At 39.8% G+C, this 11,428-nt stretch overlaps 1 protein-coding gene and 1 non-coding gene across 4 annotated transcripts; both read left to right on the top strand.

Annotated features, from left to right (window-relative positions):
* The first annotated feature begins 1,382 nt into the window (after positions 1-1,382).
* Positions 1,383-10,433, top strand: MED21 (mediator complex subunit 21). 3 transcript variants are annotated; one of them, XM_025930350.2, is made up of 4 exons: positions 1,383-1,515; positions 5,572-5,686; positions 6,236-6,336; positions 7,485-10,433. In XM_025930350.2, exons 1-4 carry the CDS (start codon positions 1,474-1,476, stop codon positions 7,659-7,661), a joined length of 435 nt encoding a protein of 144 aa, XP_025786135.1. In that variant the 5' UTR covers positions 1,383-1,473; the 3' UTR covers positions 7,662-10,433. The 3 variants fall into 3 exon arrangements, with proteins under 3 accessions (XP_025786135.1, XP_086569912.1, XP_086569913.1); XM_086713786.1 differs by having other exon boundaries at positions 7,461-10,433; XM_086713787.1 differs by lacking the exon at positions 7,485-10,433 and having other exon boundaries at positions 6,220-6,302.
* A 413-nt stretch (positions 10,434-10,846) lies between these two features.
* Positions 10,847-10,954, top strand: LOC112868087 (U6 spliceosomal RNA). The gene has a single exon (XR_003224262.1). It is a non-coding gene; the product is annotated as a U6 spliceosomal RNA (small nuclear RNA).
* The last annotated feature ends 474 nt before the right edge of the window (positions 10,955-11,428 follow it).

Raw genomic sequence — 11,428 nt, 5'->3', positions numbered from 1 at the left:
ACGTATAATTTCCCCCACCCTCTCCCAACTCCAGTAGGGTAATCAGGAACAATCAGCCCAAGAAGGAAGGTGTATGAGGTTGTCTCAAGTCCACATACCAGTCATTTGCTGATGCCAGGCTCACTTGTTGCCAGACTATCCTCAGGCTACAACTTTTCTTAGATACTAAGTTTCTCTCTGTCTTTCTTTAATCTCTACACCCAACATGGGGTTCAAATTCAGAACCCGTATATTAAGAGTCACACATGGGGCCCCCGGGGGGCTCAGTCGGTTAAGCGTTGGACTTTGGCTCAAGTCGTGATCTCAGGGTTGGTGGTGTCAGCTGTGCGGACAGCTCAGAGCCTGGAGCCTTCTTCGGAACCTGTGTCTCCCTCTCTCTCTGCCCCTCCCAGGCTTGCACTGTGTGTGCCTCTCTCTCAAAACTTAATAAACATTAAAAAACAAACAAAAATAAAGAGTCACACACACTCGGACTCAGCCAGCCAGGCTTCCCAGATACCAAGTTTCTACTACCTTCCTTCACACTTAAACCCTCAATAGATGTCGAGGCTAAGTCTAAATTGCATACCGTACCTGTTTAAAAATTGCCCCTGCTCTACCTACACGTAAGGCTTGTTTTCCAGGAACCTCCACTCTCCACTCCACTAACCTTCTGTTCCTCTCTGTCACACGAACGAGGTGCTTATTAGTTATCTACAGTCAAACCTTACCTCTTAACTCCAAATGCTCCTCTTCCGCCTCACCTTTGCCCATGGAAACCTTCCCTTTCCATCCATACTCTTCCAACACAGTGAATACAGCTCGATTTAGTATTTAATTGTTTCGGACGCTTTCCAGCCCATGTGTGTCAGCTCACCCAGCACACCCACACTGAGAATTAAAGCACGCACCCAGTCTCCAACTTAGGTAGCGCTCGCCCCCCCCCCCCCCCCCACAAAAGCAACAGAGAAGGCACCCTAACGCAGCCAAGATGGCCTGGTGAATTTTAATTTGGATTTTTTTGAAGTTAAAATCGGTATCGCGACCCCCCAAATATTTTTGAGTTGCCTGCTGTGTACATGTATTGTGGTCCACCTGGAAAACCAAAGCAACTTAACGCAAGTATTGAAGGCAATGCCTTAAAATGAATACAAGGGAGGATAAGGAAAATTACTTTTAAAACCGCAGAATCTAACAATCTCTCCAAAGTGTCTAAAACCCCAAAGCCTCGAGAACAGTATGTTGGACCCAAAAACGAACGGACTCGGAACAATGATGAAATTACTCAAACTGCTCGGAGCAGAGCTCCTCCGCGGCTGGAGGTAGCCTAACTAAAGTCTCAGGAAAGTCCCGCCCTCCCTCTTCGTGGGGCGTGGTGTTCCTCTCGACTCCACCCCTTCCAAGAATTCTGCCCCGTGATTGGCCCGACGCGTCCTGAAGTTGCCCAATCGCGGACGAGCAGCTGCATTAGCCTCCTTAGCTCACGGGAGGAACATGGCGGATCGCCTCACACAGCTGCAGGACGCGGTGAACTCGGTGAGCAATTTAGGTCTATTAGTCTCTGTCTTCTCCTTTCCTAAGGTGAAGCAAGAGAGCAAAAGGGGCCTGAAAAACAACCCCGCAAGTGGGGAGCGAACTGAGGCAGGGCTTCCGCAAAAAGCGCCGGTGGCGACGGCGTGAGGCGGCGCGGCGTTCTGGGAGGTTTGAGGGCGGCTGCCGGCGTTGCGGAGGGCTGAGGGAGGAAGCAAGCAGCCTCTTTCGCCTGAAAAGTAGAGCATCTCTCTACCAGGACACTTAGGCGTCACGGCCCTGTCCTGTTCTCTGGGAGCAGTTTTCTTTTATTGTCAGCACTGCTTACGAGATCACTTGTCTTTCGGGGGAAAGGGGACAAGCCGCAGAAGCTTCTTTTTTTCTTACCAGTTTTGAGCCGCGGAGGAAAACCAGTGCTCTTGATTTATGGATCTTTTTCGTTAAATGTCAGCCAAGAGTATTCCTTCGCGAGGACTTTTCAGATTGAAGGGGGGAGTGATGGTGACGCGAGAAGTTTTGTTTTATCTTAGTTGCTTCCTAAGGACAAAGAGTCTGATTCCATCTCTTGGCGACTCCCTAGCGTAAATTAGTTTGGGGAAAACTGACATCTTTATGAAAGTGCATCTTCTAGTCCTTGGATAGGTTCCGATTTATTTAAGTCATCTTTAATGTGTCTCAAAAAGCCTACTTCCTGTTAAGGGCCAAATCATCCCCTTTACTTTGATCCTTCTGATTATTTTTCCTATTGTGCCTAACTGGCCAGTACTGAATATGCAAACTACAGGATTCGTATACTCATTGCCGTTAAGAGTTAAACAATTTCTCATCGGTAGTTCTATTTCTCATTGTCATTCTATTTATAATTTGATGTCCCAGGTAAACTGTCTGTGTAGAGATGATATGTTGACTGGAAAATCAAAGTGTCTGGTCCTTTGCCAGTTTTGTCCACACTGGAAGCTAAGAACTTGGGATTATTCTTACTCCATTAATCTTTGTACACGTCAGGGGTGTGAATCTGCTTGTGAGAAACTGGTCTCCTAGTGCGTAAAATGAGACCTTTTAGGACTGAGAGGGCCAGCCCCTAAATGTTGATGAATTCACCAGGATAAATTCTACTTTACGGTGACTTGTCTGGGCTGCCGGCCAGCGTCCCTCTGGGAGATATTACTTTGAAGCTTTTGAAAACCCAATTGCAACGATGCTGCTGGGTAGAAATGTTATTTTAGGAGAAATGTTGCATATTCATGCATGTGTTATAACTGGAAAGATGATAGGGCAAAGTGAATATGGCCTTAACTCCAGGGTAGGCATGCTGATAATTGGATTTTGGAGAGAAACCTCTAGGTTAACTAGTGTGAACGCCTACTATGTATCCAAGCACTCTCATGTTTACAAAGAAAGATTCCTTAAGGAGTTTACAGCCTAATTAGAAAGATGTCAGATACTCAAGAGACATTTAGATAATGCAAAAGTAGCATGTGATTAGGTATTTATAATGAATCAAGTGTCTTAAGCTGAAAGTTGGAAGAGTGATATGAGCTAAATAGCTAAGAGATTAGCATTGATCTGAATAATAATTATTATTAAAATAACATATGTTTTACACTCTGAGAACTCTGTGAGGGCAGAAACTACGTCTCTTGTTTACTCTATCGCTACAATGTTTATATACAGCGGTTGTCATAGAGTGGATTTTCAACAAATATTTGTTGAATCAGTGGATCTTGAGAACTTTTGAAGGACAGAAGAGATAGCCACTGTGTTGAATTATTTTGTGTGTGTGCATCTTCTCTATTCTGCAAAACAGTGTTGTAATGTGAGAATGTCCCTAATTTAAAAATGGAAAATAAACCCTATTCAGGTTGCTAGAACCAGAATTAGAATCCACATTTGTACAGTTTCTGAGCCCTTACTATGGCTCCATTACAAGTAGCAAAACGTGAGAAAAACAGTGTAGTCCGGAGTGAATTTATCACTAGTTAGGTATATATGAAGGAGTAGTAGAAAATGAATAAGTAGAGATGACTTCGATTGTTGAAAGCTTTGAAACAGCCTGAATCGTTGGAGATGAATCTTAAAGGCCATGCTGGGATGAGCTCAAAATTTTTAAGCAGGGTAAAATAACATAGTGAAGCAGAAAACAATGAGACTGTTGTAACAGTACTGATGTGAGATAATTGACTGAACTAAGGCAGCAGCAATAATAGAAGGAAAAGGGAAATAGTAACAGAAAGACTTGAAGATGAAGGGAACCTAAGAGTCTGAAATTAGACTGGCTAACTAGGAGATTCTTAATGCAAATTAGATATTAAACAAAGGAAACAGTTGATTTAGGGCTCTGGCCTTTTTTTTTTTTTAATGCTTTCTTTCTTCTTCTCCTTCTTCTTCTTCTTCTTCTTCTTTTGATGTTTATTTATTTTTGAGAGTGCACAAGCTGGGAAGGGGCAGAGAGAACGGGGAACCAAAGATTCGAAGCAGGCTCTGTACTGACAGCAGTGAGCCCGATGCGGGGTTCGAACTCATGTACCCGGAGATCATGACCTGAGCTGAAGTCAGACACTCAACTGACTGAGCCACCCAGGCACCCCAAGTTCGGTCATTTAAATAATGGTAGAGAAACTTAGTGGAAATGGCCATTCGCTGATTGGAAGTAAGGAATTGAGGTTCAGGTGGCACCTGTGTGGCTTAGTCTGTTGAGCTCAGGTGATAACCTCACGGTTGGGGAGTGAGAGCCCCGCATCAGCTCCCTGCTTGTCAGCACAGAGGCGGCTTTGGATCCTCTGTTCCCCTCTGTCTGCCCCTCTCCCGCTTACGCGCTTTCTCAAATAAACATTAACAAAAAAAGGAATTGAGGTTCAAAAGGTCAGGACTATTGAGGGAAGTTGGTGGGGGAAGATAGGAGTCTTAAGTTTGGAGATAGTGAGGAATTGGTATTCTCGGTCCTGAAAACTTAAGGAATACTTTTAGAACACTGGGAGTTTACAACTTGAGTCATGGAGAAAAACATTTCTGAATACTTAAGGGATAGTCTTTTTTTTTTTTTTTAATTGAGGTATAATTGACATATAACATTAGCTTCAGGTGTACAACATAATGGTATTTGTGTGTATTGTGAAATGATCACAATTAGTTTAGTTAACATGTCACCATATGTAGTTACAAAGTTAAATTTTTTTCTTATGATGAGAACTTCTAAGATTAGCAACTTTCAAATATACAGTACAGTATTAACTGTAGTCACCATACTATACATCTTAACTTACTTATTTTATAACTGGAAGTTCATACCTTTTGACCCCCTTCCCTTATTTTGCTCACCTTCACCCCCACCTCTCCTCTGTTAACCACCAGTCTGTCCTCTGTGTATGAGCTCAGTTTTTGCTTTGTTTAGATTCCATATATAACTAAGATCATGTAATATTTATTTTTCTCTGACTTATTTCACTTAGCGTAGTGCCCTCAAGGTCAATTCATGTTGCAAATGGCACGATTTCCCTTTTTTTTTAATGAACAAATAGTGTTCCTGTTTGTGTGTGTACCACAATTTCTTTATCCGTTCATCCATCAATGACCTTAAGACTTCTTAAGGTGAAGTATTTTTCCTGCTATTTCTTTATACTTGGACCTACTTTAGTCTCAAAAAAGGTATCATATACTTTACATGAGTCACACATTTTAAAATTTGTCCTACGGCCATACTTAGATATTTGCCAGTCAAATTTGCCGTTTCCCACCACTGCCCAAAAAAGTCCTTATTTATGCTTGTAACAAATATTGGCGTATATTTCTCTTATCATTCTACTACCTTAGGAAGAAAAGAAAGATTATTTTGTGTTTCTTTTTATCTGTTTCAACTACATTGACACCAAACCTAGTTTCTTTGTGTGATTAAAACATTTAATCATTGTAAATAACTGGCTAATTTTATCCAAAATTGTTCCTGTTTTATTCCCTTGTTTAGAGATCGTTATTATAGAAACTTATTTTTGTTGCTATTACCAGTCACAGTCTTTAAAACTGATAAATCCTTTCTAACGCTGATACATTTTCTTTGGCTTCAAGCTTGCAGATCAGTTTTGTAATGCCATTGGAGTGTTGCAGCAGTGTGGCCCTCCTGCCTCTTTTAGTAATATTCAGACAGCAATTAACAAAGATCAGCCAGCTAATCCTACAGAAGGTAAATAGATTATAGATTTTCTTGGCTTCTCTTAGTTTGACCCTCATATATTATGATCCTTTAAAATTAAACTTATTGAGAAATATAGCTTCATTATGGCTTTCTTAAAATCTGGTTGTTTGAAAATATTACTACAAATTTTGTTATAAAATAAATGAATTTGTTACAGTCAATTTATATTACATCTCATATTTCTGTTCATGTCAAATAACGGATGGTTACTCCTTTAGAAATGAATGTGTGTGATTTTACCTGAATTTCACTTGAGGGACCTTCATAAAGAAGGCATCCCATTTACAGATTCCTTCATTCAAGTGACTGGCATATTGTCCTAAAAAATGAAGTGATTATGGTTAATTGCCAATTTGAGTTAATAGTAAAGCTAATTCTCAAATATGTAACAGGATTGGTGTGTTAAAATTTAATCATTTGAAGCCCAGTACAGAAAAAGTTTATGAAATTTCCTGGTTTTATTAGCCTTGAATTTAGTTTCTGTTTCTGAAAACTTGAGATTCCCTAATACTCTAAATTAGTAATATCTTTCTTTAGAATATGCCCAGCTTTTTGCGGCACTGATTGCACGAACAGCAAAAGACATTGATGTTTTGATAGATTCATTACCCAGTGAAGAATCTACAGCTGCATTACAGGTAAAAATCTCTTTTCCTTTCAGAAATTTGCTAGTAGAGAATTTCAATTAAAGGTGATAGATTTTTTTTTAAGATTTATTTTTTTTTTTTTAAGTTTATTTATTGTTGAGGCAGAGGGAGACAGAGCATGAACGGGGGAGGGTCAGAGAGAGAGAGGGAGACACAGAATCTGAAACAGGCTCCAGGCTCTGAGCCATCAGCCCAGAGCCCGATGCGGGGCTCGAACTCACGGACCGCGAGATCGTGACCTGAGCTGAAGTCGGACGCTTAACCGACTGAGCTACCCAGGCGCCCCTTAAGATTTATTTTTTAAAGTAATCTCTGTACCCAGTGTGGGGCTTGAACTCATGACCCTGAGATCAAGAGTCACATGCTGCTCTGACTGATCCAACCAAGTGCCCCAAAGGAGATTTAACATTTTTTGTTATAATATTCAAAGTTTCCTTAAGATTAATTTTTTTAAATTTTTACTTTTATTTTTTTAATGTTTATTTTCAAGAGAGGGAGAGAGAGAGAGAGCATGATCAGGGGAGGGACAGAAAGAGGGAGGGAGACAAAGGGTCTGAAGCAAGCTGTGCTGTGTGCTGACACAGCAGAGAGCTGATGCAGGGCTCGAACCCACAAACCATGAGATCATGACCTGAGCCAAAGTTTGGATGCTCAACCAGCTGAGCCACCAGGTGCCCCAAGATTAAATTTTAAAATGGAAGTTTTGTTGTGAAGTATTGCAGTCTGTTAAAGACCTTGCTGAATACATATAGTTGTCTAATTTTGAGTTATAAGGAAACTTCCTGTTTTCCTCTATTTGGCTCTTTTCCTAGCAGAGAATAAGAGGAGGGTGGCATTCTGGGTGTGGAGTAGCATAGTAGTGTCCCAAAGCAGTATGGAAGAGAGTCACATGTAGACATCTGGAGATTTGAAAATTTCATTCTTTTAAATAATTCATACAAGGAAAACTCTTAAAAGTTATCTGATTTTAGAATTTCTGCCACCAAAAAAATCTATCATAATGGTTGCAGAGTCATCCAGATTTAAATGTAAATACTTCTACAGTTTTGTTTTTTTGTTTTTTTGTTTTTTTTTTTTACCTTCTTAGCTTTCACTACAAGTTTTTCTCTCAAAAGATTTTAAATTTGTGTCTTACAAAGGCTGCTAGCTTGTATAAGCTGGAAGAAGAAAACCACGAAGCTGCTACATGTCTGGAGGATGTTGTTTATCGAGGGGACATGCTTCTGGAAAAGATACAAAGTGCACTTGCTGATATTGCGCAGTCACAGCTGAAGACAAGGAGTGGTACCCATAGCCAGTCTCTTCCAGACTCATAGTACCAGTATGTACCCTGTGTCTGAGAAAAGAACTATTTCAGTGCCATTAAGAATTCTGCATCAAATTTAGATGTAAGCCTTACCAACAGTTACAGAAACATTAAGCACTAGGACACGTTAACTTTTTAGCTATTTTTTAATAGTGTTCTATTTTCACTCTTGATAAATAAGCCTCTAAAAATTGGAATTGAACCAGCTTTAAACCATCATTATACTATCATTTTTTTTATTATCAGAATTAAATTATTGAGGCAGATATTGCATTAATGGTTATAATTAAACAGATGTACTTTAAAATTCTATTGTGACATTTCTATCTTTATTCTTATCAAATTTCTACAGTCTTTTTACAAATCAAAATATCCCTTAAGCCAGAGGAGAGGTGGTAAGTGCAGAGATATGGGACATTTCAATTTAAACTGATGCCCTTCTGCCTCTTCAGAGATGACATTATATACATTTGGAGCTTGGGCCAGGAAAGTTTCTGAAGCCATGTTTCTTTTAAGAAGCATGTGGCTGGATGAGAGTTTAGATCCCTTTTATGGAAACATTCCTCATTTTCCGGAACCTCATACCCATTCTAGTTCATCTCCACATGTGTTTCTACTAAGAAATTGTCTTCTCTGTAGAATTCCCATGCTATTATGACAACACTTTTCTTCATCGTGAACTATCCTTTTTCATAGCTTTTGACCTGCTTTTTCCTTCCTAATTTGTGTGGTGAAGTATGTTCCCTGAGTCATCAGTTCCTTCTCTTCCTTTTTATGTATCGAAGGTCCTGGTTCTGACTTGTTAACCTGTCAACCTTTATTCCTGTGTTCTAATCTGACAAGAACATAATTCTACTACATTACTTTATCATTTTATGCATTCCACCTTACTTTGTTATTGCTAACATTTGTGTCAGTATTACCAAGTATGATTATGCATCCAACTTTTGGTTCTCCTTGAACCTACTGATTATTTCTACTAGAAAGCTGGAGTTGAAATGTTTCCACATTGTAACTGGTTCTGTTTCCTGAGGCTACATTTTTCAGAATATCCTGAGCTCCATTTCCTACAATCTGTTACTATCCTGAGTTTAAGAAAGTGCAAGAACAGTAGTCTCAGATTCTGCTTGTCATTCCCATCATAATCAAGCTCTTCCACAGTTCTTGAAAAATACTGCTTAGAGGCACATTTTAACTCTAAAGTAAAATTTATAGAGTCATTAATTTTTAAAGTTAAATGTTCTCCATACTAATAAATATTTAAAATGTTAGGTTTATTCTCTCTGGCATCACTTAAAATCATTTTACTTTTAGACACTAGCATGAGATAGAAGATAAGGAACTCACAAAGTAATATTCAAAGTACTGAACCCTATTCAATACAATTAACCCAGAGAGAGAAGTATGAAAAGTTCTAGCCGTAAGCTGATAGACTATTATTTATCCTTACCTGAGAGAAATTTTTTTTGAAATTACCTGTTTTTACCATTTAAGGTGTTATAGAAAAATGACAATGCACATATTGAACTATTTATAAAGAATGTATGGAATAATTCATAAAGACTGTATATAGCAGCTTCTCTTGGCCATCATTTTGTGGACATGGCTGTTGGATAAGAAGTCCTCAAAGTTGAAATGGGGGTATGGGCAGTGATGATTTTGCTGTCCAGCACATGGCTTTGGGAGGACAAAAAACAATGGGTGTCTGTGTCTTTCATCTCCTGGTTCCTGCCTACCTTTCCCTTCTACCCAGATCTAAGTTGTTTTAAGGAGAAAAATTCTTAAAGATGGGGCCATGGTCTCTCTCTTCCAAAAGGACCATAGACCCAATATCCCTGTTGGAATTTTCCGGAGAACTAAAGGAAAGGAGGGACACAAACTTTCATGGCTTTGTTGGATATGGGTGCCCAAGTTACTGTCATACCTGGTCTACTGGGGAGAAGGGACACACAAGTTCAACCTTGGGTCTAGGCAAAGTAACCAGTGAGGAAGTTAAATATAACTTTAGGGCTAAATATAACTTTGAGGCTGTCCTGGTAACACTGTGGTCATGACTTCTATGAATGTATTATTGGAGTAGACACCCTGTACACTTGTCATTCCCCACACCAATGCCAGAAAAGATACTCCCATTCAGGACATGGCTAAAGGTAGAGAGGTAGTTGTGTGACATGTAAAACAGTGCCCAACCCATCTCCCTGTCTTTTGCCTGTGGGTAACCTGGCTACCGACAATTTAATGAACGCTGTGCTCCTAGAAAACAGTTAGCAGTTTGGTTCCTCCTTCCTATTTTATTCCAGGCAATGGCTTATTGCAAAGAACCATCTTTTCCCATATGACTTTGTTCACCTGTGACGAAGCTAGACCCAGATCTCCCAATTCCCATTCTTTGTCTCATAAATGGTTAGTTGATCTCTTTGTTCCCAAAGACCAATCTGGACAAAATACCCTCTAATGACTTGATCAAACTTTAGGCTTCTCCCCGCATAAGCCCCTGAATTTTAATCCACCCTCAGCTTGAGCCTGCACTGGATGTGGAATAGTCTCTCCTGAGTGACACCTCGCACAAATTAACTGATCACTAAAAGACTTTCCCTGATCAACTGTCCCATTATGTCACCTGCTTATCTCCTTCACACTCGGATTTTTCATTCATTGTTTATATACTCCTTTCTATAAAAAGCTCTGTTTCACCTGATCTTTGAGACAATTGCAGATCTTATGGTCAGAGCATTCTCCTTATTTCCACAATCTTTTCCAATAAAGTCTTTCTGTACCTAAATCTGGATTTGTTTTTACTTAACACCACTCACCTGTGTAGGACAAAACCTCATCTACTCTCATAACAGAGCCCTGGAGACTAAGGCTGGGGCAAAGGGGACTGAGGCACTCATTCACTGTGAAGTAATAAGAAAGCTATCAGAACATCTATGTGTATAGTTAGGATAAAAAATATAAAGAAAATAATAAATATTAAAAACCCAACCCTGTGAGGTGTAAATAACTCAGATGAAAGAGGAAATTATAATGGAGGTTAGGACATAATTCGGAACTTAATGAAAATATTACATATAGAAACTTGTGGGGAGCGGAGCAGGCACACAGGGGAGGTGACCTCATGGCAGGTAATGAATCATCATTAGTCAAGATGTTCTTTAGCACCTGAGCCTCCCTGCTTTAAAAAGGAACCACCCAGTGCTCACTTTGGCAGCACATATACTAACATTGGAATGATACAGAGAAGATCAGCACGGCCCCTGTGCAAGGATGATGCGTAAAAAGGAACCACCCAAAGAGACTTTTGAAACCCAAGGCTCAGGGGTCTGCACAGCAACCTTAATAGGAGCTGTGAATCCAGAGCTCTTCGTAAACCTGACAAACCTATAATGGCTTTTGCACTGATAACCCTTTCGCTTTGGGCAACTTGGACTGGTTATCTACAGTGTGACTAGAGAATACAAAGAAACTCTAGGAAGCTATTGATAGGCACAGTTACACGAGGAGGAAAACATCTAAATGGGATTAATAGTGATGGATACCGAAGGAGCTTTGTTAAGGACTCTAACATCTTTGAATGAGTGTATGCACAGCATCATGCTTCTCATTCTAGAAAATGTCAATGAGGAAAGAGGTTAGCAGTTGGAACCAGGCCGCTTAGAGTACATTTCATCCCTTCAGAGCAGCAGCATCATTCTTTTTTCACAGCAAGAGCTTCTCAATTTTTTTCTTTTATTAAGTTCTTGTATAAAAGTGCCATGAGAATGGAAGTCATTTTTC

Source organism: Puma concolor, chromosome B4, assembly GCF_028749965.1.
Source record: "Puma concolor isolate L17-30 chromosome B4, mPumCon1.1.hap2, whole genome shotgun sequence".
In the NCBI taxonomy this organism is placed as follows: Eukaryota; Metazoa; Chordata; class Mammalia; order Carnivora; family Felidae; genus Puma; species Puma concolor.
The sequence above is the reverse complement of the archived record's forward strand: the minus strand, read 5'-3'. Positions and strand labels throughout refer to the sequence as shown.

Bases quoted from the DNA above. Each gene is read 5' to 3' on its own strand.
- MED21 (XM_086713786.1), top strand. From the start codon at position 1,474: ATGGCGGATCGCCTCACACAGCTGCAGGACGCGGTGAACTCG. The intron at 1,516-5,571 runs GTGAGCAATTTA...TTTGGCTTCAAG, and splicing joins TGCAGGACGCGGTGAACTCG to CTTGCAGATCAGTTTTGTAA. The intron at 5,687-6,235 runs GTAAATAGATTA...ATCTTTCTTTAG, and splicing joins GCCAGCTAATCCTACAGAAG to AATATGCCCAGCTTTTTGCG.